The sequence below is a fragment of the Panthera onca genome, chromosome B4 (assembly GCF_046562875.1).
Source record: "Panthera onca isolate mPanOnc1 chromosome B4, mPanOnc1 haplotype 2, whole genome shotgun sequence".
NCBI classification, from domain to species: Eukaryota; Metazoa; Chordata; class Mammalia; order Carnivora; family Felidae; genus Panthera; species Panthera onca.
The window spans coordinates 20,618,285-20,643,441 of NC_138345.1; the positions used below are offsets into that span (position 1 = coordinate 20,618,285).

A 25,157-nucleotide genomic window follows, 5' to 3' on the forward strand; every position below is an offset into this window, starting at 1 on the left:
AGCCGAGCTGCGTGCGGGGCCGAAGCGATGCCCGCGCCGGGAGCAGGGTGGCGCGTGTGGCACTGTGGAGAAATGTCTCCGCAGCCGCGCCAGCGCCGCCGCCGCCGCCGCCGCGCTGAGCGAGGGGGAGGGGGCCGGGTCGCGCCGCTCGGAGGGGAGGGGGCGGCCGCGGGCCCGACTACACCGACACTAATTCCCAGGCCGCCCTTAAGGAATGAGGGGAGCACGTGACCCGGTGGGGGGGCGGCGGGGGGAGGGGGCGGGCGGACTCTGAGCCATTTTGGAGCCGGTGTCAGTTTCCACTCTGCCTTCAGCGGTGCATTTTTTTTTTTCCACCCTCCCCTCCCCCCTCCTCATCCTTCCTCCCCTCCCCCCGCCTCTCCGCACGCACACACACGGCGCCCCCCACTCGCCCTCCTCCCCCCACAGCAACTATGAAATAATAATCGTAGTATTAAAGGCAGAGATCGGGGCGAGACAATGGGGATGTTGGCGAGGGAGCCCCGATCCGGATTAGAAACACCTCCCAGCCCCGCAGAATAATACTGATCGCGCCCCCTCCGCGCGCTCCCTCCCCCGAGTGCGGAGCGGGAGGAGGCGGCGGCGGCCGAGGAGGAGGAGGAGGAGGAGGAGGAGGAGGCCCAGGAGGAGGAGGCGTTGGAGGCCGAGGAGGAGGAGGAGGAGGAGGAGGAGGCCGCGGAGGAGGAGGAGGCCGAGGCGGAGGAGGAGGAGGAGGAGGCCGGGCTCGGGAGGCAGCATGAGCCGAGCGCGGCGGCCGCGGCTCCTCTCGGCTGCGCTCGTTGCCCATTGACAGCGGCGTCTGCAGCTCGCTTCAAGATGGCCGCTTGGCTCACATTCATTTTCTGCTGAACGACTTTTAACTTTCATTGTCTTTTCCGCCCGCTTCGATCGCCTCTCGCCGGCTGCTTTTTCCGGGTACGTAGGAGGCGAGGCGCCTCCGGGACGGGGCCGGGGGGCGGCGGGGGCCGCGCGGGGCTCGGGCCGGCCGCGGGTGGATGGGGAGCGGCCCCCCCCCCCCCCGCGCCTCTCCCGCGCCGGCCGGGAGGGCGCTGACAGCGTGGGCGCCGAGCCCCGCGCCGCCGCCCGCCGCCGCCGCCGCCCGCCGGCCCCGCGCGCCGCCCGGCCCCGCGCGCCGCCCGCGCCCGCGAGCGCGCGCCCGCCGCCGCCCGCCGACTCCCGCGGCGCCGGGACCGACCCGCAGCCCGCGCCGCGCCGCCGCCGCCGCCGCCGCCGCCGCCGCCGCCAGCCGGGCTCGGCGCCGCTCCAGCCGCCGCCCGCTCCAGCCCCGGACGCGCCGCGCGCGGCCCCACGTTTTAGTTCCTTTCTCCCCCGAGCGCCCCTCTACACCCTCGCGACGCACATGGCCCCCGAGAAGAACACTTCTATTTCCAGCCTCTGCGGCTCTCCCCGCCACGGCGCCCTTTGTTGAGAGGTAGATTTTGATGAAACGGGGACGGGTTCCTGAAATCGGGAGCTGCTCGGGTCAAGTGGCTTCCCTCTTCTCCCGAAGAAAGGGCTTTTGAGGGGTTTAAACATCCAGAGAATGCCCTCATTTTATAGGGACGGGTTGCGTGGGGGGCAGCGACCCCGCCGAGGTGGATGTTAAACTGGAAAGAGCCCGAACAAAAATGTTATTAACTTAAGTTGGAGGGACACTTGTGTGAAATTGGATGGCTTGTAAGATGGCGGTTCCCAGTTGTTTCCAAGGTCTCCTGCATTTGTGTTTAAAATGGTAAAGTTTTCAAGGTGTTATTTGTTGGGAGTCTTAGATAAGTTCTCGAAACATTACTTGGGACGCGCGCACTGGAAAGTGGGCATTTCAAATTTGGAGCTTTTTTTGGGGTGATGATGGTGACTGGACGTGAGTCTTGCAAGAGGTTTCCTTTCTTCTTTCCGCCCCCCTCCTCCTTTTTTCTCTCCCCCCGCCCCCCACCTCGGTGGCTGCAATTTTTCTCTCAGCCTCTCCTATGGGATGCACTTAGAACCGTGACTTAAGTCCACTACGTTTTATAGGTTTTGCTGAATGTCAGCATAGGTCATGTGGTAAAGAGATGCTTTGGAAAAGGAGCACTAAAAAGTTGACTACGTGTGTTTACGCAGCCTTTTGGGTTTGACAGCGATAGAGGATGGTGTTTTCCCCCAGAAATTTACAGTTAATAATTGGAAGTAAACAAGTAGAGAGACTTTGATCATTTCCAATTGCAATAAAAGGATTTAGTGGGCTTAGTGGTCACGGTCCAATATTTAAAAGAGAAGCATGTATTTAACCTCTTCTCTTAAAGTAGGCAAAATTCTGGGCATATTTATCCAAATCCTACTGTAGGTGGGCGGTTCCTAGAATGTTGTGAGTGGTTCTGCATATATTTTATAGGAACCTTAACCCCCAAGTTCTGGAAACCCATTATAAGCTACAATAAAGACTTGAAAGTTAAGGATGCAAATCGTTGACAGTATATACTTCATGTGACTATGTTAGGATTTGAATTTTATTTTAAGTAGACTGGTCAGAATCCCTTAGAGATTGGGTTCATGAGCAGATTTATAAACTTTTAAGTATCTGAGGTCATTCCCATACATTTGCCCCAGAGTGCAAAGGTGTTTGAAATTACTTACCTGTGCCAATTACATGCATAGTAACAGTGTCTTTGAAGCCATATAAAAGTCATTGCGTGTGCATGTGTATACACACACGTGCTTTTGTAAGAAAATTGAGTATTTAATTGTACTTGATAAATCCATTAATACTCTACCACCAAGTTCCGGGATGGATGAGTGTTAAGTACCCAGCTCGGCAAAGTTCTCCCTCAGAGTCAAGTTAACCCAAACTTTACCCACACTTCTGGGCTGTGAACCCCAACTGGGGTTTTGGAGTTCATTTGCATTTCTTAGATTGCAATAGTCAAGCTGATTGTTAACATAAGAGCTGGCTTCTGTTTTGCTTCATTTTGACATGGTGTTAGGCCTCCCAACTAAACTGACAGCCCCCACTGAGTATGTTACAAAGGCAAGTTTTAACTATTGAGTATTTTTACTACTGTGTGGTGCATTTTTTGCTTGCCTGCCTGGCAGTTTCTGTATTGGAACCTAGGAGGCTTTCATTTCTAAGGTGCAAGGGATTGTTTGTTTCCTAAACCTATCAAGCATGTCAAACATTTTGGAAGTCATCATTACATTGCCAGTACTCTCAAGTGGTACACAAAGATAAAGAACTGATTTTTATGTAAGTAATGAAGTGATATTTACTGGCATTATAAATGGCGATAGGACTGTGGCCAAACCAGGTGATTGTGACTTACCTGTTAAAAGCCAACCAGCAGATTTCCCTCCACTGAGGTTTAACTGTTCTGTATGTTAGTATTTGTGTTTGGTGCTTTCTGTACAGCAGAGAAATAAAGGCATCTGTTTTTATTGAAGTCCCTTCTCAAACTTCATGTTCGGTGACATTAGTGTGATATGCTATCACAAGGAGACCTAAGTATCACCTTGTTATCTTTCTAGGAAAGGTCCTGTGGTTTCACTAGGAGAGTTTGCTTTAAGAATTAAGGTTTGTCTTTAATCAAGGACAATGGATTTAAATATTGCTACTCTTTTGGGACAGTGCTCCACCCACAACTCCTCTGCAACCCCAATTAGATTTATTTTAACAACATGTTGACAATATTCTTGTAAACAAGTAATCCAAAGATAACTGAGGAATCACACATGAAGTTTTCTGGTTGAAGTCACTGGTTGCTACTGTGATCACTTTCATAAAAGAGGCTTTGTTTTGTTTTTGCCTTTTTTTTTTTTTTTTTTTTTTAGTACTCTAAAGCTGTTAGTTTCAGCCATTGAGGTATGTTGATTGGTATTTCCTTCTTCTGCATTAAAATTCCCTAGGAATTAAAACCTCAGATGGATCTTCAAGTTTCACAAGTTCCTAGATTTCTATTCAGAGCAGTTTTGAGAATGTACTCCACACAGGTCTAGAAACGTGGTCCTGTTTTAGGTTCTGAAATGAATGAAGTGGGGGTAAGAAATCTATTTTTCAAGAGCACTACACGAAATAATTGACTTTCCTGATTGTCCGCTGGTATATTGTTGCTGACAATTCCCCACCGTGACTTTTCTGTAATATGTGGTATCTTTTGGGAATATTATTTCATCGTGTGGGGATTTGTATGGAGGTTAGGCTGAGAAAATGACATTTGTTTTTCTCTCCTATCGTTGCTCCGGGTTGACAAGGTGTTGATTTAGCGTTGGGAATGGGCTGGTCACATGATTCTTTACATATTGTCACTACCGTACCGATTAAAGTAGTTTTTCTTGCCTCCAGCATAGTTCAAATAAAACACACTGCTTTGCCCCCTCCTTGTCTTCTTGTAGTACAGATTTCACTTTTTAGCCTTAGCAAAACTTTGTATCGCTAATCTAATCTGCAGGAGAACTTCATATTAGAGAAGAAAGCTTTAAAGAGGTTCAGTTCAATAAACATCTCTGCAATTTGAGCCCTGACGATTTTGGGCTAAGTGCACAGTTGGCAATTCTCAAATGATCCCTTCGTGAAATTTTTGACCTAGTGATTGCTAACAGGAGAGACCGAGTCAAGATCTGAAAGAAGTTCTTCGCACCGAGTCGACTTGGAAAGAGGCCCCCAAGAGTGTCCGAAATGGCCGGGAGTTCGGTTTGCATTTTTCCTCCACCACTCGCGCGCTCCGGGGCCCCCCAGGCTGCCCGCCGGGTTGCCGCGGGCTGGGATCCTGCTCCCCAGCGCCGCGGGCCTCGTGGGGCTGCCCCACCCCCGAGCCGCGCCGCCCGCACCCCACCCCGCCCCCGCGCCAGCCCCGCCCCCGCGCCGCGCCGGCCCCTCCCCCGCGCCCGCCGCCGCCTCCGCCCCGCCGCCCAGCCGCCCCGCACGCCTGCCGAAGCTCCGGGCTCGGCCCGGCTCCGCGCGGAGTTGCAGCGGTGGCCGGATGCCAAGTGTAAGTGTAAGTTGCTATGGAAACCCCGACAGAGGCGAGTTCCGAATCCGGAGCGAGACGGAGCCGCGGGCGCCGCCGGATCCGCCCCTCGCATCCCGGCCCCCGGGCGTCCGCGCGCTCAGGCCCCAGCCCGAGGCCGACTGGAGGTGCTTCTGCGGCCCCAGCACCCAGCTCCGGAAATGCCAGGGATGCAGATAGGGCAGAATTTGTTTTCCCTTTGTATCGCGTGAAAACGTGCCAGGTTCTGGTTGCTGGAACCGCCTAAAACAACAAGAACCCCTGGGAAGCCAGGGCATGCTCACGGATTTTCAGCTGAAGATCCATAAGGAAGTTTTACAATAAATTTGGAGACCTGGAACAAGCCCTGGCGGTTGGTAAATATCTGCGGGGACTGTGTGGCGTCTGCAGCAGCCTTGGGGCTGCTAGGCTAGAGGACAAATGGAAGAAAGAGACCCGAATACTCTCAGCTCCCAGCCCCCACCCCGGACCTTTTCTTCTCCCTCCTGGAATGACCTGAGGGACCAGAAGTTATTTTAGTTGAATCCTCTTTCATCATTTCACTGTAATTGATTTAGGTCTGATTAGTAAATTCCTTCTGTAGAAAACGTTGGGACAGCCCAGCTGTACAGTCTTAAACGAGTTTTATGAACTCCACAGCACTTCAGAGTGTACGGTGACTAGAAGTTGGGAGATAATCTCGTTTCTCTTTCTGTGGATTATAGCCAATATTTCTGTGTCTTGCAGGATCTTTTATCAAGCAGAAATGCATCGAACAACCAGAATCAAGATCACTGAGCTAAATCCCCACCTAATGTGTGTGCTTTGTGGAGGGTACTTCATTGATGCCACAACCATAATAGAATGTCTACATTCCTGTAAGTGCAAAGTTTTAGAGCTTTCTTTGTGTCATGTGTATTTCACATTTCTTTCTGATGTTTGAAAACTGTAACAATTGCCTCAGTCCTTGAGAATGTTGGTACAAAATGATGGGAGTTATTTTCTACTCTTGGATTTGGTGAATTTTTGTTAATGCGTATTTTAAACATTTTATAAGTACAAGTATGCAGTGGACAAGTGTTCTCAGGATATTGATGAAGTTTATTTAATTGGAAATACCTTTTGGCGTTTAGCATTTTCTTACTACTAGTTTTCCATTTTTGACCCTGATTTTAATGCTTAGCATCTAATCTCTAAACTTACAAAACTTCATTTTTCTATGTCTAGTCTGTAAAACATGTATTGTACGTTACTTGGAGACCAGCAAGTATTGTCCTATCTGTGATGTCCAAGTTCACAAAACCAGACCACTACTGAATATAAGGTAAGAAAATGTTTAAAATTAGTCTGTAATTGTTACTGGAATTGCATAATTTAGTGAAGGCTATCCTGTTTTATTTCTTCACACAAAATTTACTCTTGAATCTTCACCTGATGTGTATGCTTTGTGGAGGTTGCTCATTTCTTGCCATTTTAATGATGACTAACTTTAGACAAAGTTGAGAACTGTTCAAGTGGATTTTAAGGTTTTTATTTACACATCTTTAAAAATCTGAATTCGTTCTCCATTTCTGCATTGCTTTATTGACTTATGACAAGCAGGAATGAGTGTGTTTAAAATGCTTCCTTTCTTTTTTCTTTATTCTCTTTCCTATTAGCTAATTTAATAACTTGAAAGGCACACTTCTCTTGACTCCATGAAATGTGAAGAATTAATGAGTATAAAATAAAAGTATTTTTCTATTGATTAAAGAGTACTACTACATAAAGAAATTTTATTCTCATAATTGTTATCTTACTGATGGAGACTCTCACAATCAAGTAAAATACTATAGGAGAAAGAAAATGAAGAATGTATAGTAACTGATATGAGCATCTAAGGTTTTTGCCATTACAATTAAGAATTTACTTTTCTAATTCTTTTTCAGGTCAGATAAAACTCTCCAAGATATTGTATACAAATTAGTTCCAGGGCTTTTCAAAAGTGAGTAACTTGGTTACAAATGAGTTTTTACAAAGTATTTATCTGTTTTATCTACTGTAACAAATGTTTAAGACTTTCTTTTTCCTTCTCTAGATGAAATGAAAAGAAGAAGGGATTTTTATGCAGCTCATCCTTCAGCTGATGGTAAAATCTTTAGAAGGGAAAAGACACTTTATTTGGAGGGAGAACTTATTATTCAGTAATTTATTAAAATTGAGTTTAATTTAAAGTACCACTTCCGTCTTCCTACGTAATATTTTAATTACATATTTAATTTTCTAAAATTGAGTTTCAAAATGTCTTCATAGCTGCCAATGGCTCTAACGAAGATAGAGGAGAAGTTGCAGATGAAGATAAAAGAATTATAACTGATGATGAGATAATAAGCTTATCCATTGAATTCTTCGACCAGAACAGGTAAATTTTGTAGGAAATGGGTTTTATGCTAATCCTCTCATGGGTACATTGTTCCACTAATAAAGTTATGTTTCTTAGATTGGATCGGAAAGTAAACAAAGACAAGGAGAAACCTAAGGAGGAGGTATGTTTCATGTCACAAAAACCTATAGAAGAAACAGCATTTGGCCTCTAGATTTTATGAGGGTGTATGCTGTGCTTTAGAATATTCTAGGGCCAGATGATGCTGTCAGATGGGAGAAAATGATCATATTTGATGTTTAAGAGTGATTTATATCTGATAGTAACTAGATAGAATTTATTTTGTATGTAGTTACTATTCTTACAAAATGCTTCAAAGAGTTAATGCTTAATGCTTTGTTTTATTTACAGTTTTCTTACTATGTCAGGAATCTGTTTATTTAGTATCAATAATAGTCAACTCAAAGTGTAGTTGAAAATATAGTCAGTCTCAGCTTTGGTATTCATACCTTTTCTCATATTGAGGCAATCTAATTAAAACTTTTTTCTTAGCTGAAAAGAATTTTAAGAAACAACTTTTCTAACTGTATTCTTAGGTGAATGATAAGAGATATTTACGTTGCCCAGCAGCAATGACTGTGATGCACCTAAGAAAGTTTCTCAGAAGTAAAATGGACATACCTAATACTTTCCAGGTATCTGCCTTATAGTCTTGGTGCATTTAATGTGGATTTTTTTAAATACAGGACTTAATTGGAACTGTCTCTTAAAGTGTTTAGTCTGAGTTTTGTTTTATGCTATGAATATAAATTCCTTCATAATTTCAGGAAATATTTCTCCTCTTTTCCTTTTCAAGTTTCAAGGGGGAGTCTTTCTTTGTCCGAGTGTTTGGAGAGAATGTCTTTTGAAGCATTTTTGGATTGTATTTAGATGACAAAGAAAATCTGGATTTACCTTTGTTCTTTACGGTACTTAATAATTGAAGTATCATTTTTCAATAGATCGATGTCATGTATGAAGAGGAACCTTTAAAGGATTACTACACACTAATGGATATTGCCTACATTTACACCTGGAGAAGGGTAAGTAGCATATCTAATACTTGAAGATTATTGTGGTAAACCGTATTTAAAGAGGACTGATTTTTTTTTTTTCCTTTTAACTTTGTAGAATGGTCCGCTTCCTTTGAAATACAGAGTTCGACCTACTTGTAAAAGAATGAAGATCAGTCACCAGAGAGATGGACTGACAAATGCTGGAGAACTGGAAAGTGACTCTGGGAGTGACAAGGCCAACAGCCCAGCAGGAGGTATCCCCTCCACCTCTTCTTGTTTGCCTAGTCCCAGCACTCCAGTTCAGTCTCCTCACCCTCAGTTTCCTCACATTTCCAGTACTATGAACGGAACCAGCAGCAGCCCCAGCGGTAACCACCAATCTTCCTTTGCCAATAGACCTCGAAAATCGTCAGTAAATGGGTCGTCAGCGACTTCTTCTGGTTGATACCTGAGACTGTTAAGGAAAAAAAATTTTAAGTCCCTGATTTATATAGATATCTTCATGCCATTACAGCTTTAGAGATGCTAATACATGTGACTATCGTCCAATTTGCTTTCTTTTGTAGTGACATTAAATTTGGCTATAAAAGATGGACTAGATGTGGTATTCATATGGACGTTAATCGAAAAGAAAGATTGTTCCTATAAATTGGTTTCTGAGAAGGCAGGCAAGATGTTTTCCTGTGTGTTAGGAAAGATGGGAAATGGTTTCTGTAACCATTGTTCGGATTTGAAAATACTCTGCAGTGGATATAAACATTGGGCCATAGTTTGTTAATCTCAACTAACGCCTACATTACATTCTCCTTGATTGTTCTTGTTATTATGCTGTTTTGTGAACCTGTAGAAAACAAGTGCTTTTTATCTTGAAATTCAACAAATGGAAAGAATATGCATAGAATAATGCATTCTATGTAGCCATGTCACTGTGAATAACGACTTCTTGCATATTTAGCCATTTTGATTCCTGTTTGATTTTTACTTCTCTGTTGCTACACAAAACCGATCAAAGGAAAGTAAACTTCAGTTTTACAATCTGTATGCCTAAAAGCGGGTACTACCGTTTATTTTACTGACTTGTTTAAATGATTCGCTTTTGTAAGAATCAGATGGCATTATGCTTGTTGTACAATGCCATATTGGTATATGACATAACAGGAAACAGTATTGTATGATATATTTATAAATACTATAAAGAAAATATTGTGTTTCATGCATTCAGAAATGGTTGTTAAAATTCTCCCAACTGGTTCGACCTTTGCAGATACCCTCTGTTTGAGCCTTATCAGCATAGAATATTTTTAATGTGGATCTCTCATTCTAAATTCTATTTCATTGGAAGCAATTGGCAAATTATAATACTGATTTTCTCTAGTAATACATATTTACTTTTTAAATTGTTGCAGTAAAGAAAAACTTTTAACTAAGGAATTTGGAAATAGTGTCTTCATTTCCTATTGCTTTTGATGGAATGAATGTGTTTTTAAAATGCGTATCCATCACTATAATTCTAAAACAAATTTTTAAGTAAACCAGGAAATTGCTGGAAGAAGGCATTTTATCTGAAATTATTTTAATATGTTGGATAGCAGGAATTTCAAAGTGAAGAGTTGCATTTACAGCTATGAACAATGACATGTCCTCTCTCTATTGTCTTGAAATAGAAGCAATTTATTTTTAGCTTCTACAGGTATTAATTTTTAAACAGAGTGAACATGTTGAATTTAAAATATGGATAATCCCAACAGTTTTCAGTTTGTGTTTTGCTTTGGTCGAACTTGGTGTGTGTTCATCACCCATCAGTTATTTGTGAGGGTGTTTATTCTATATGAATATCGTTTCATGTTTGTATGGGAAAATTGTAGCTAAACATTTCATTGTCCCCAGTCTGCAAAAGAAGCACAATTCTATTGCTTTGTCTTGCTTATAGTCATTAAATCATTACTTTTACATATATTGCTGTTATTTCTGCTTTCTTTAAAGATACAGTAAATGAAGTTTTATGAAACCACGAAATACATATATTTTTATTTTGACCTAAATTTGTACAGTCCCATTGTAAGTGTTGTTTCTAATTATAGATGTAAAATTAAATTTCATTTGTAATGGGGAAATTCCAATAAAAAGGATATTCATTTAGAAAATAGCTAAGACTTTAATAAAATTTGATATGAAAAGCACAATGTGCAGAAGTTTTGGAAACCCTATTGTGGATTACAACAGGTAAAACTAAAGAGAATCAATTGCTGTCTTAAATAGTGATGTTGCTAAAGAAGTACATGCTTTGTTGTATAATAGCTTGAAAGCCCAGTTGAAAGATGTATCTGTTTATTTACTCTACAATCTTTGAAGTAAAAGTTACCCATGTTTGCCAATTTTGGTGAATTTAACTCATTTTTCTAGGCTGCTCAAGTTTTTCATGATGTTATCTAAGAAAGCAAAGTTAGTTAATGGAAGTTTCAAATTATATTTTTACTTTGGATGATCATGTATATAAAGAATGAAAAAATATTTTTCAAAGACTAAAAAAACTTCAAATGCTAGTGGACCTGTCGCTTGACTTACACAAAATCAAGTTGTGAACTCAACACAGAACCCAAAGACTTTACATCTCAACCTTTTAATGATGGACTTATTTTTGGAATTCCTTATTAAAATATCAGATACTGCATTTATGGCTTCCTTAACACTGTTTTCCCATTCTTGAAAACATGCATTTATTTTGCTTGAAAGGATTTTCCCCCCTATTCCCTTTGAAAATTGCTTAAGCGTTAAAGGGTATTTCAACTAAAATGTCTCTGTCTTTTAATATAACAGAAGAAAGATTACGTTTTGCATTCCCCCATAACCAGCTTTCACAGTTCTGACAATTAAGATTGAAAACTTTTGCTAAGCTACCACTTTAAAACATTTCAATCTTACAACCCATATCAAAACTGCTAACTTTGTGTCTCTAAGCAGTAAAAGCAGGGTACGTGAAAAGTCGGATTTAAGTTTGGCTTTTGTTTCTGTAAAAGTATTCTAGGATTCTATACCACAAAGTTAGTGCTAACAAAATATTCCACAGAAAATGCCTAAATTGATTTCACAGATTTTAGCTTAAATGCAAAAAGAGAATGAGGCTGGCTTACTACTGTTGTGTAAATAGCGATCTATCTTGCTTTACACATGCATACCACTTTGCAAGTACTTTTTGCTTTTAAAATTGCCGGCCGTTAATTGCACTGAGTTGGGGGGGGGGGGGGGGGTGGAAAGCTGCCCTTCAGTTGACTTAACCTACCAACCATATTGCTTCGTTTCAATATTCATACGGGCAAATGTTAGGATTTCTGGAGGTACAATGCGACATACAGAGTAAGCTCGGAGGGGCTTCCTTAGGTCCTTCTCCTCTTACTCTTTTCCTAATAGTTTGGCATTGGAGTTTCAGAAGACACGTGGTATAGGCCTATCAAGATAAAGTTTTGTGAAATCAACACAGAACCCATGTGAAATACTACTTTCCAATGGCCAACAAGAAATGAAAAAAAAAAATTTTTTTTAATACCTAAGGCAATCTTTTGAGGGGATGGAAGTTTAATTTTAGAAAAAATCTGCACATGGGACCCAGTCTCTTAGAATCTTGGGATGATGGAAGTGGGTCTTTTTTCTTTTTTTCATTTCTTTTCTAGTTTAAAGGTTTGGTAAATATATATATTTTTTTCTCATTGCCCCTGGAATGATAGTTGGGAATTCTGATTTAGTCTAGTGCTTCTAAGAAATGGGGGCTACAGCATATTCTGAAATACTATGACTGTTTCCCTCATACAGTCCTCCTCACACTTTATCCACAGCTAAGGTCTTGATGAAATTACATTTAAGATGATCCTATTTAACAACAGTATGTACTTCCAAGACATCTGATGTGCAAACAGTGCAGAAGGCAGCTTCAACATAAAGCTTTTGGGTTAGAGAGCGTCATTTCACTTGAGGATGTTTCTTCAAGTATAAGATGAATAGCACAACAGGTGATTGTTTCTAAGATCGCTCTAAAAACATTCTGACTCCTCCCAAATAAAACCTTGTATTAAACTGGGACCACAATTCAGATAGACGAGTCCTTTGCAAGGAAGAGAAAGTATCCCATGTTAGAACCTCCTAGTAAGTCAGATTTGGGAAATACCCCCGCGAATACCTTGAGCCTGTGGGTCTCCTTGCAAATCTCAAGATCGCCCAGTTTTGATTATGAAAGTCTCCGAAAATGTTTACACAGTCGAGTGTTTCCTGTTTCCGCAGTTAATTTTTTTTAACGTTTTTTTCTTCTTTTGGTTCTTGAAACGGATTTCCTTTATTTGCACCAGTTTCTTTTTCTTAGTGTGCAATTTCTAGAGGTCTCACATGAAGACTCCACTCTCAACCTCGTCTTCATCAAGTCGACGACATCACAAGTCATTTATCACTGCAAAGGCTATTCTAGGATCCTTTTGACTTTTCTGAATAAGTTCAAGTGCATGTGGAGGACTCATCCCGAAATCTCATTTAACCCTCCAAATAAATAGTAAGCATTCAACAGAACTCCCAATGAGTTAAATTGTTCCCATTATTCTCTTAAAATATACCTTCCAGACACGTGAGAAGGAACTTTCAAAAATAGCAGGTGTCGTTCCCTTGGAGTCACCTACATTTCAGGAAAACGATGACTTCTTGCTCTGATTGTTGGGTCATCATAAAATCCAAACTTCACAGAATACACGATTTCAAGGTCGGTGCCTATTTGGTGCTGTCAGTTCTGTCCCTCTAACTTAGCCAGAACTCAGATCGAGAGCAGAGACTTGGAAGACTCGGACCAGGGTCCTCGGGAAACGCGTCGAAAATTGGGATGGAAGGAAGGAGGACGTTACCGAGATGGATAAAGAGGTTACTGGAGATAGAGAAATCTGTCCAGGAACTACAGTGTCTGCTCTCAATGCCCCCCAACAGTGGAAGACACTCCAACAAAGCCGAAGACAGGAGCGCAGTGCGCCGCTCGGAAGAAAAAGCGGGGGCGAGGGTGATTAGGCTGGAAAGAGCAACGGCTTAAAAAAAAAAAAAAAAAAAGGAAAAAAAGAAAGAAAAAGAAAGACAAGAAAGAAATGGCTTCTTATATTCTGGTGCCCGGTGGAAAAGGCACAGGACGACCGCCTGGAGAAAAACGACCTCCCCTTCCCGGCCGCGCTGTCTTCCCGGTCAGGGAGCCTTTACCAACAGGATACGTTAAGGAGGAAACCGCCATGCTCCCCGTCCTTATTTTTTAACCGGCCGCTCGCGGAGGAGCGTTAAGAGCTACAGTGCAGACCGCGGTTACCACGGCGCCGCGGGGGCTCCGCCAGGCCCTGCGCGTGAGCCAGGGCCGCGGGGCGCCGGGAGGCCATTTTGCGCGTGCGCCGCTCGCCTCGCGCCGCCCTGGGTTCGGCAGACTCGGATCCCGCCAAATTTGAAAGCAAGATTCTCAGGCCCTGCGGGCTCGGGAGGTGACGAAAGGAAGTCGTCCCTCCAAAGTCGGAACCTGCGGCAAGGGGAGGCGACGGCGGGGTGCGCGTGGCCTCCCAGGGCGGCCACCTTCCTGCCGAAGGCTTGCCCACCGGGCGAGACCTCAGCAGGTCTGCCCGTCCGCGGAGGCACGGCGACCGGCTCCTGGGCCTCGAGCTCAGCGCGGGCCGGAAACGGACCCACGTCCGGGGAGGCTGCAAAGCCCACCGACGCGCATTCTTGCGGTGCCGTTCCAGATAGCCGCCTCGCTTTGCCCCCGACTCCTCCTCCGGCTTCAAATCCTACGCCCTTTCTCCTTCAAAAACGAGGTGTCCTTGCAGTTTGAGATTTTGTCGGATAGACTGCAAACTGAATTATTAAGAAAGCACGGCGTTGCCCTCTCGAAGGTTCCCCCAGGCCGCGCTTCGAGGGCGGTTGACTGGAAAGGCCGATGGGAGAGGGTCCGCCAGCTGAGCTCGTTTATTGGGAAGAACGGCTCCAATCCCCTGGGAAGGACATTTAGCCGGGTGGCGGTGTCGAAGAGGGGGTGGCTTCGCGACAGGAATCTCAAGATCGGGGCAAAGGCCCACACCTGGAGACCCAAAGGCGACGCCCAAATAGGTCTCGGGGCCAGGCGCACCCGAGAGGTTTGGCAGCCTCACGCCACCGGGCGGGCGGGGCGGCTGGCGGTCCGAGGCAGGGGAGGTCGCCTCCGAAAGACGCCGGGACGCCGCCGGTTTCCGACAGAGCCTGCGCCTGCCGGGTCCCCAGGGTGGCAACGCTCATCTGGCCTGGCACCCCAAAACCGGGAGAGAAAGGAAGGGCTTGGGAAGGGGAGTCGGGGGGGGACGGCGGCGAAGTGAAAGCGGCCTAAAATGGGCGACGCCGGGCGAGTCCTCTTTATCAGCGCAGCAGACTGCAGGAGCCGCCATTTGGTGGCGGATTTTGGTACTTCAGTAGCACGTTGTGCCGAACGTCACAACTGGCTTGTCTACGTGGCAGGGTCATTTTTACGCCGCGGTTTTCAAACATTCAAAATTCCCCCCTAGCCTTCCCCCCTGGGGGGCGTTGAACCCCCTCCCCCACTCCCGGCGGACCGCTCGGCTCGCCCGCTCGACCCCCGGGGCGGCGGACGTCTCCTCCGGGCGACGGCGGCCTCCACCCGCGCCCAAAGGCCGGGGTGGAGCGTGACGGAGCCCGGCGCACACCGAAAGGGGGGGAGGGGTTCTCCCCGCTTTTCAGAGACTGGGGCGACTGCGGGCGCCCGCAGCTCTCCTCTCTCCCCAGCGCGGAGAATCCCGCGTCCTTGCGGGCGTGACGGGCATGGTGTCATCGCAGGCCGGTACCCCTGCCCCGGCCTCCCGCCTCACACCTCTCGGGCGGGAGGAGCCTCGGCCTAGCGGGAAGGAACCCACCCGACGAGAGGCGGCTCCTCTGGGACCCCGCACTGGCGCTTCCAGCCCTGCCCGGAGCACCTTCGGGGACCGGGAAAGCTGGACAAATCTGGAGGGCGCCAGGCGGCCCTGGTGTCCCACCCGGGGTCGCCGGGTCTTCGAGGGTTTCCATTCAAAAGCCCCCGAAGCGTGAGGTGCCTACCGAGAGGAGAACAAAGGGCCGGGGGCTGAACGCGCGGCGAGTCCGCGCGCGCGGCAGCCCTTTGCTCGGCCCGGCTCGGAGTCGGGGGCGCGAGCAGGACTGGCTCCCGGCCTGGACCCGAGCCGGCGGGCGCTCCGCCGAGTCGGCGGCCCCCGCCTCCCCGGCGGACTGAATGAACCCAGTCTTCGAGCCCGGAGCTGCCATGTTGCGTTCACAGAGGGCGCCAGTAATTTGACGCTTGCGAGGCGGCGACACCCCCAACGGAAGAGTCCTTCGGCCCTTCGTGCCGCACAGCTGCGGTCAAAGCCCGAAGGGACCGCGGGGGCGCGGGCGGGAGCGAGAGAGCCCGGTGGGCCGCCGAGCCGGCGTGGCCGCCGCGCCGCAGCCGCTTCCCCTCGCCACCTTCCTTCCAGGGGCTGCGGGGCTGCGCGCGAGGCAGAGGCTCGGTTGCCAGTAGCAACCACACGACGGCGATTTGCAGCCAGGGCCGCCGCAGCCGCCGCTGGTTCGGCTGCCTCCTCTCCCACTTCGGGGTCGAGCGTTTGCAACTCCGGGGGCTGCCCTCGTCGACATCCCTCGCCCCCGCCCCGGGTCCTCGGCCTCCGGGACCCTCAGCTCCTCTCGCAAGCCTGCTCCCCGGCTTGGCCCTGCCCCCACCACAGACAATAGGGGCGGCTTGGAGAGCACGCTGCGGCGCGCGCCTCGCTGAACAGGCACCTGAGCCCCCGAGATAGGGGCGCTCTGCTGGGTCCCAGCCCCAGGTGCCCTGGTCTCCAACTTGAGCCGACACGCTTTGCCAGTGGGCCGGTCCAACAGAAAGCTTTTCTTGACATCAGAAATAAGGACGGTGGTAAAGAAAGAAGTCAAGGCAAGACGCCCACTCCCTTTCTGGCAACGTGGACACAAAGAAGAGCTTCTGGTTGGATCTGCTCTCGGTAACGGTGGCTTTCCTCTGGGTGGGAGCCACAGGAAAACGTTACAATCTTCCGTCTTCTTGGACTACCACGAATATTTTGCGTTTGCGCCAACATTACAGCCAAATACTCGTTCTTGTCACGCATAAGTGGATGGAACATTTCCCCGCCCCCCCCTTCATTTCATTTCATTTCATTTCATTTCATTTCATTTCATTTCATTTCATTTGATGAACCACATCAGCCCTTGGCAGTGTAGACTGAGTGGTCTGATGCAGAAAGAAAATGATTGACCTTAACCCTCAGGAATCTTTCTGCCTTTTCTAATATCTGTGGTTCTAGGACACTCACTTAAATTCAACAGAGCCTTGTTAGTGTTTTATACAGGTTTTTACTGAAGAAAAATCGGCAAAGTATGCAGCATAATCTTTCATTTAGCTGATAGGGTAACTTGGGAAATACGTGCATTGCCAAATTTCTTCACTCTGGAAAACTGTCCCTGCTTTAAATGGCCATTAAGTTAGTTCTTCAAGGATGAAAATGTCACGTAAATCACGGATATGCTGAAATTTCTAAGTTTAAAGCACCTAGAGGACAACACCTGTCTTGTAAATCTTTGTGTGCTCCAGAGTCCTTTTAACATAGCTCAACAAATATTTAAGTTTCTAGAGGATCCCAGAAGTTCAACAACCCTTGCTTTATATATATATATATATATATATATATATATATATATATATATATATATATATATATATAGTAGATATATATATATATATAGTAGATATATATATATAGTAGATATATATATATATATAGTAGATATATATATATATAGTAGATATATATATATATATAGTAGATATATATATATATAGTAGATATATATGTATGTATGTATATATATATATATATATATATATATATATATATATATATATATCTACTATACAGCTTGGGTACCTTTAATGAAATCAGTGAAAAGCTAAACATTTTCCAAGTTAGTGGAAACCAGATATTCTCATTCATGCATGTTTTTACCTAATTATATTTCAAGTCTGGTCGATTGTGCTAAAATTATCTGACAGATGTTTCCAGAATTCTAAGAACAATGATAAATTGTATATAAGAACTTGTAACTTTGCTATTTTCCCACTAAAGGTGTCTGAAAATTGGTTTAAATAGCCATATGCAAGATGAAATTTTAAAGTGCCTTTCATACTTTCATACAGCACAGGCAAGACATAGCTTCCTGCACAGTTCAACAAGAACGTTAAAGGGGTGAGTATTGGATGTTGCAAATCTACCAAGGCAATGCATCTTGAAATATCCTTTATCATTTAAGTCAGCTTTAAAACACAGTGAAAGTAGCTAATATGTCTTAATTAATCATATCTGATGGTAAACTCAAATCAACACGCATCCTAAAATGACTCTTAGGTATGATATTTTAAAAGGGGTTCACTTTCAAGCTTCACAAAATGTCAAGTTCATTAAATAAGGCAGTTTACTTCAAAGAAGAAAGTTAGCACTACTTGGTTCCTGGAGGCAACATAATGACCTGTAGCTTGCCCAAACACCCCACCACCACCTTAAAAATAGGAAAGCAAGGCTTTAGTGAAAAGTTCCCTTCTACGGTCTTTCAAGAAAGAAAAGCTCCAACAACTTGCTTTGGACCAAGTTAAAGAGATTATCTCCCTTTTTCATTACGACTGTGTCTTTCAATGAATTGAAGGATAAGATCAAAGTGCATTCATATTCATGTGAATTATCGCTATTGACTTGAATAATGATGGATTTCATTGTTTTATTTAAACTGAAACCAGAAATGCTGCTGCTTTTGAGTCTACACCCCTAAGGCTGTAGAATTTCTTCTATGAGGACTCAAAAGCCAAGCAATTAGGTCTGACAACCACGTCATTTCCATAATGTACTTCCGTACAGAGGACTATTTATTGGAATCGGTTACATTTCTATAGAATCTTACCACGCAATTTTTGACTCCTTTCCAACCTTCTGAAAAAGAAAAAGAAAAAGAAAAAGAAAACCCCAAGTTTAATAAACACACTTCCAAAATACTTAAGTGTGACTCGTACTGGGAAGATAAAGTGATGTTTAGAAAGCATCTAGTTGTTCATGAATCAGAAAATTAATGTTATCAGTAATTAACTCAGGACAGTGTTTTTGCTTTGAACATGATGCATTACAGTTTGTTTTCTAATGTAACTGAAGAACTCGGTCAGAGTAAGCTTGGGAAAATGTGTTTACCAGCTGTTTCTTTCTAAATATGCCTCGTGACAATTTTCTTAAAATATTTTCACTTGGGTTCTCTTCAAACCATCCCATCATGTTCTATGGAGACAGAGGTTATGAGATGCACTGGACCCCAATCACTTTTACTAAATGTTCATTCTACTCAAATTATGCACCTATTAAAATTCTCATCACTTTGGAGAATACCTCTAAGGAAATTCATTACCACAAAGTAAGTTTACAACAGAATGATATAAGCATCCTTTAAAATAGATGTAAGAGAATGCATTTCATGAACTTTAATATACACAATTCATATAGGCTCTCCAAACTTGAAGAGAGACTCTCGTGCAATACAAGTCTGTTATATTACCATGGTCTGCAATGGGCTCTGGGAATATCCTTTCCCACAAAGATAACTGATACTAGTTACTTGGTATCACTCTTAAATTCTTGCCACACATTTAAATCACACATAAGCACCACATTGTTTTTAAAGAGAATCAACGTTTTTCTATCCAATTGTGCAACAGAAGCCCCTCTATCTTCACTGTCCCCATTTGGTGTCCACAGTATTGTAAGGCACTCTTCAAGCCAAGAGTTTGTTAGTAAGTTTGTTTCCATTTGGGATTTGGCCATAAAGATAGTGGCATTATTTATATATTTCTAAGTCTATTCGAACTTCTAAGAACTTTACTCTTGACTTACAATTAAAATGAAAAGCAACTACGTAGTCTTTTACCAGAGAGGGGGGGTGGGGGTGGGGGTGGGGGTGGGGGTGGTGGAGGCAACACTCCTAGAAGAAAAAGCATTACTTTATAATCATTTCCATTCTTGCTAATGGGAATGGTATTAGTATTTTCTTCATATAGGTAGTCATTAATGTTTTATCCATATGAGAACCTTTATTCTTCACACCCCCCCCAAAAAAATAAATATGGGGTAACGTTGGAGCAGGAGACAAATTAAAGTAATCCAGCTTTAGCAATATTCAGATGTTTCCTCTAAAATACCGGTTTTAGATATGCTGTGCCGCCGCGCCTTGCATCCTAGTCTACGTTTTAGCGGAGCTCACTTTCGGCTCTGATAATCTCGGTGGGGGAAATCCACATGCAGAGTGGATAAACAGCCTATGCCGTTTTTTTGTAAAAGAAACCTTGAAACTCTTCTCTCATTACTTTTGCACTGTTTCCTAGGGGTCAGAGCATAAAGTCAGTTGTTATTCAGAGTAATCATTGAGCAAGAAGTTTTGGGTTGGGACTTGATATAACAAAATGACGTCAAAAATAAAAAAAAAAATTGAGGTTCGCACATGCGCAGTGAAGTAGGGCCTTTTTTTTTTTTTTTTTTTTTTTTTTTTTAAGTGAGCTTTTGGCTTTTCACCCCGCCTCTGGGATCTGGCCTGTGCCGCGGGGTCTAGGGAGCTGGCTGGTGTAAGGTGGTGCGGGGTTCCCTCCCCACCCCGGCAAAGAGAGTCTGAACCTCCTGGCTTCCCCCCGCTAACGGGGCTCTCTTTATAACTCCTGGCTGGACAAAGTCAGGGGGAAGCAGGGCCGACCGGAGCGGCCGCGGCGAGTATTTCTGGCTGCGCCAGCGCTGCGGGACCTCGGCTCCCGGCGTCCTGGTCTCCGCCCGCTCCGGGCTGGCCCCTGAGACTTGGCCGCACCTTTGCCGGGCCCACGGGTCAGCTGTGGCGCGGGGAGGCTCGGGCCGGGACCTCTCCGCGAGAGCCCGTGTGGCGGTGCGGTTCTTGCTGGAGGCCTGGCCCGGGAAAGCAAAACGAAAGGATAGAGGCCTTCTTTTTCCTGCAACCCGCCCCTCAGCAGACGCCGGCTGTGCGGGACCCGCGGCCCCTTCCCTCACCATCCCCAGGCCGGCGGGCCTCGGGGCAGTGAGGATGCACGGAGAGTGGGACTTCCCCCCCCCCCACCCCCGCACCCCACCTCGCTCGCACCCTTCGGCTTCGCAGCGGCAGAGCGCACAGCCAGCTCGGGGAGGCCCCGCGGGAGGGAGGCCGCCGGGCCGAGCCTGCGCCGCGCTTCCGCACTCGCGCCTTCGGGCCGAGCGCCCCCGCCTCTTCTTCCTGCCTGCGCCCCCGACCCTGACTCCCCCTTTTCGGCCTAGCCCGTGGCCTGGCGGCGGGGCCCTCGAGGGTTTCCAAACTACCGCCTGACCCCGGCCCCAACCGACTCCCGGCGCCCCCTCCCTCGTTAGAAACTGCGCGGAGGTGCTCGTTGGAGTTTGAGAACTTGTGAACTAAAGGAAAAGCTGAGGACGTCTGGGAGTCCTACGTTCTTCCCTTCCCCTCGGGCCCCAACACCCCCCTCCGCACTGAACACAGTTGCCGGCCGGGGCCAGCGCCGTCGAGCCGGGAACCCCGTGTCCACCCGGCGCTGAGACCCGCCTGCGTCCAGCTTTGCGGAGCCGGCCGAGAACTTTGGGCTCGGAGTTGGCGGAGCCCCGCGCAGCTGTGGCGCTGGACCCGCACCTGAGGCGTGCGGGGACCGAGTCCTCCCAGGTCTGGGACCGGATGCAGGCGTGGTGGGCTCCAGGGGTCGTTTCCTATGTGACACCTTCCCTTCCATTTTTGCCTCTTGTATCCTGTACTAATAAGAAGATGGGAAGGGAACAGTACCTACCTTCCCTGAGACAAGTCCAACAACGCCAAGGTTTTAAAGAGGTGGGGGGCATGGGAAGTGTTGAGAGAGTGGTTAACCTCTGTGTCAAGGAGCCCAGAGATCTCTATCTGGTGATGGGGGGGGGTTGGGGTACAATTTTTAAAGAAAACTCAGTTCTTTAAAGATACACACACACACACACACACTTTTATGCATGTCCCAGTGCCTATGTCAGAAGTCTACATCCATTTTTAGTATCAATCACTTTGTGCTATATGCTGCCTTTGGAAGCGAAATTATTCGTGTGTGGAATCCCCCTAACCACGGTTTACTTTGGGAGTGGAAAAGATGAGTCCAGTCTCAGCATCCATTGAATTACTGGAAAAGAAAGACATGTGCAGGTGTATCCTTTGGGCCAGTTCAACCACTGTCATCTTAATATTTTACTGACCTTATCCCTGAAACGTAAACACTTTAAAGTTTAAAATGTAAAGAACTGACTTTTGAAAGGCTTGAAAAGCAAAGAATAGGTAAGACAAATACTACATAAGCATAGAAATGTTAATCTTCTCCTCCTGGATAGGAGTGACCGAGTCTCTTTTGCACTGCCAACAAACCTAATGGCACAATGGAAGGTCTGTTGAGACCTAAGTGTAAAATCCTGATGTTTCCCCCCAAAAGACTGCCCGAGAAACATTTCAGAGTCATATGTTTGCTTTCATCATTATAGATAATACTTTGAGTCCCCTAATTTGGTTATGGGGTATGTAGTGCTTTTATTTTTAATTCAATTATGCAAATATGGAGTTATTTCAGTAATTTTAGATTTGTTGGGAAAATGATTATTGTATTCTATAACTTGAATGATTACATGCAATTGCCAAGTGAATGCCTACTTCAATGCTAACAGTATTTTAATCCTTTGAGGGAGGGGAGAGGGAGATTTCCTATCTAGATAAAACCCAGTTAATTTTTCTTAAAGCCAAGAAGGCTTTTATTATTTAGGTGATGTAGATATTCTCATTTCTTCACCTAGGTTCCCCTAAGTCCCTTGTCTTTGCTTCCAAAGCACTTATGTGGTTTAGAGCAATTACCGCTCTTAAAACAGGGGCAGGCTGCAAGGTATACTTGTTGAATGAATTAACACTTTGTTTACATGTCTTTCTCCTACCTGATTTCATGTGCTAGGAGACAGGCACATTCTGTTATTAGCAATTGTCTGGCACACATTGATACTTAATATGTGTTTGGCTTGGTAGAGGAACACACACACTTGATTCACCTCCACAATTTTTTAAATGTGGATGTTAATATCTAATTAGCACACATAAAGCCTTAACTTTTAAAATTCGGCTAGGAGCTGAAGAAAAAAAATATATGTATGCTAAAATTAGCAAAATTTCTTTTAGGCATGGGTGGAATATATTCCCATGAAAATGGGATTTTTCTGAATTCCCTAAGCAGATTTTTAGAGAAAAAGAACAGGATATTTAAACTGGCTTTATAATGTTGTCTTTTTAAGTCTAATTTTCATAAGGAAAAAAATTAAATGCAAAAGTGAATTTAAAGTTACACATGACTAGCTTTTTACAAAAGGAGCCACAGGCTTCCAAAAAAATCTTTCATAGAAACACTTTTGCAATTTCTTCAGATAACATGTTTCATCCTCAATCAAATGTAGAGTTTAATAGATCAAGTACAGTGTATATCTGTATTTAAGGTCAGATGGTACTTTAAGAACAGTCATCTTAAATAGCACTTTTTTAAAACCTGAACTATCCTTTTGAACAGTTTTCTTTCTCATTACTTAACTGTTACAGGTGTGTATGTGATCATGGGGCATTCAATTAGCTTTGAAAAACAGAAGGTGTTTTATTTTGAAGTCAGTAAGTTGAAAAGTGGGTCAGAAAATATAGATTGGCTTTCTTGTCAGTAAAAGTAACCTGCTGCCATATTTTGTATTTGAATTGCTGATACTTCATTTATATGTATATTATAATCATTCTGTTACATTTCTCCATTTAATTTTAAAGACTGTTTTTCAAAAAAAATCTAGAATAAAGAGCAAATATCTACTTCTTTAATGTGTCCAATTTCAGATATAAACTAGGAATCCTATACTATGTTTTATTAGAAACAATACAATTTAACCCAGAGGCATTGTTAATGACAGATATTCAGAACCTATAGTTAAAAATAATTTATGTACCATTTGAACTGAAGCTTTTAAACTTTGTAGCATTCCATAAGTAGACTTGTATACGTACTGTAAGACTTAGACATTTTTTTCACTATCAAGTTCCTATCTCAACACTTTTAAAGTAGAAATCATACTAAAACAATTACTAAAAATGGCAGCTATGGTAGCTTGGGAGTTTGAATTATTTAAGGACTGAAACCAAATATGGAACCTTTTAGTTTTACGGGGATTTTTTTTTTCATAATGCAACAAGGAACTGAAAACAAAATTACAGTGAAGGTTTTATTTGCCATTTTAATTATTTGCTCAATCTGTTTTCCCCTATGTCTCTAAATGGGAACATACTGAAACTTTAATTTTAAAGGACCTCTTTCCTTGGAGAAGTGTGGCGATCATTGTGAAACTGATGACTTTGGAGTTAGGTGGAGGGATCGTGAGTATCACTGACTTCTGAACTTGCGGAGCAAAAGACCTCCACCTGCTCGGGGCAGAGCGGAGACCTGAGTGAACACACTTGCTCTTCTCTCTTATTACTGGTCCTTTCCCTAACTACCTGCGGCTCCACTGAATATCAGGACTGCGTCAGAAAGCCCAAGTCAGGGTGAGATCTTAAAGATTATAGAGGACGCACCCCAAATATGAGAGCAGCTAAGTCTGCCTACTCCCTTCTATGGATGAGATATCAGGAAGTTTCTTGCCTTGTCACTACTCAGCAGCAGCCGTGGCTATCTAGTCCACTGACACCTGGAGAAATTGTAGTTTCTGATGGAGAAACATTTAAAATTGACACCCGTCATTGAAACATTTCCTATACAGTTTTCAGGCAAGCTAGAAACCAGTGACAAGACTAAGTGCTTAATTTTTGTTGAAAGAAACTGGGTAAAAAAAAAAAAAAAATTAAAGTTCTACAAGCTAGGGAAGTCTGGTTAAGATAATTAGAATCAAGACTTTCCAGGGGAAGATTCTCTCTCTCTTTCTTTTGGAGAGATCATTTAGGCAACAAAATGAAGGCTGCATTTAAAAGACAAAGACAAACGTTTAAAACTCACAAAAGTGAGGAAACCGCAAAGTTAGTAGTAACTAGGAGAAAGTCACGGAGGACAGGACATTTATCCTACTGGTTTCCCGTCTACTTTTCTCATCGAATCTCTAGGAGTTGCTCATCACATACTTTTAAAGCAGTATAATTAAAGTTATGAACATGGTTGGTCTCGACCCTCCGGGAATCCTGAAGCCAGAAATGCCAGGTGACATGAAAGCTGGATTAAAGGGGAAAACCATCTGGCTTTAAGGTTGCACTGACAATGTCTGCATCAGATGACACAAGGTCACACGTGAGACGTCTCTTGACCGTCTGAGCCAAGACGACTCCCCTGGCGTAGCTTTCTGGCCTCTCGGGGTTCTCTTGGGGGCTCCCCTCCACCCCCAACCGGGACCCAGTCGGCGCCGCAGTCTGGAAGCTTCGCGGCTGGGGGTTCGGTGAGCACGGACGCCCGCACTCCTGGCGGACGCCCGTGGCCCGCAGCACAGCGACATCCACGGTGCACGACTGCCACGGCGACTGGGCGACTGCGGCTCGGCCCCCCGGGGGCCCCTGCAGGCGCAAGTTCCCCCGGGGCTGGCCGCCGGCGCCCGGGACCGCGGCTGTGACGTCACGCCCGGGCCGGCCGTTGCCGCGAGACGGTCGCGTTCCGGTTCC

At 45.0% G+C, this 25,157-nt stretch overlaps 1 protein-coding gene and 1 long non-coding RNA gene across 7 annotated transcripts; one reads left to right on the forward strand and one right to left on the reverse strand.

Annotated features, from left to right (window-relative positions):
• Positions 1-257: 257 nt before the first annotated feature.
• On the forward strand, positions 258-10,347 carry BMI1 (BMI1 proto-oncogene, polycomb ring finger). 6 transcript variants are annotated; one of them, XM_060659188.3, is made up of 11 exons: positions 258-936; positions 5,724-5,854; positions 6,204-6,300; positions 6,905-6,960; positions 7,054-7,104; positions 7,269-7,377; positions 7,456-7,501; positions 7,935-8,033; positions 8,340-8,420; positions 8,509-8,647; positions 8,730-10,347. In XM_060659188.3, the coding sequence occupies exons 2-11, from the start codon at positions 5,743-5,745 to the stop codon at positions 8,735-8,737; spliced, it is 798 nt and encodes a 265-aa protein (XP_060515171.1). In that variant the 5' UTR covers positions 258-936; positions 5,724-5,742; the 3' UTR covers positions 8,738-10,347. The 6 variants fall into 6 exon arrangements, with proteins under 6 accessions (XP_060515171.1, XP_060515166.1, XP_060515169.1 ...); XM_060659183.3 differs by having other exon boundaries at positions 266-936; positions 8,509-10,347; XM_060659186.3 differs by lacking the exon at positions 258-936 and adding an exon at positions 1,243-1,453 and having other exon boundaries at positions 8,509-10,347.
• LOC132695033 (uncharacterized) lies at positions 6,712-14,801 on the reverse strand. The gene is made up of 2 exons (XR_009617656.3): positions 12,565-14,801; positions 6,712-8,847 (listed from the first exon to the last, which is right to left on the reverse strand). It is a non-coding gene; the product is annotated as an uncharacterized LOC132695033 (long non-coding RNA).
• Positions 14,802-25,157: the final 10,356 nt, after the last annotated feature.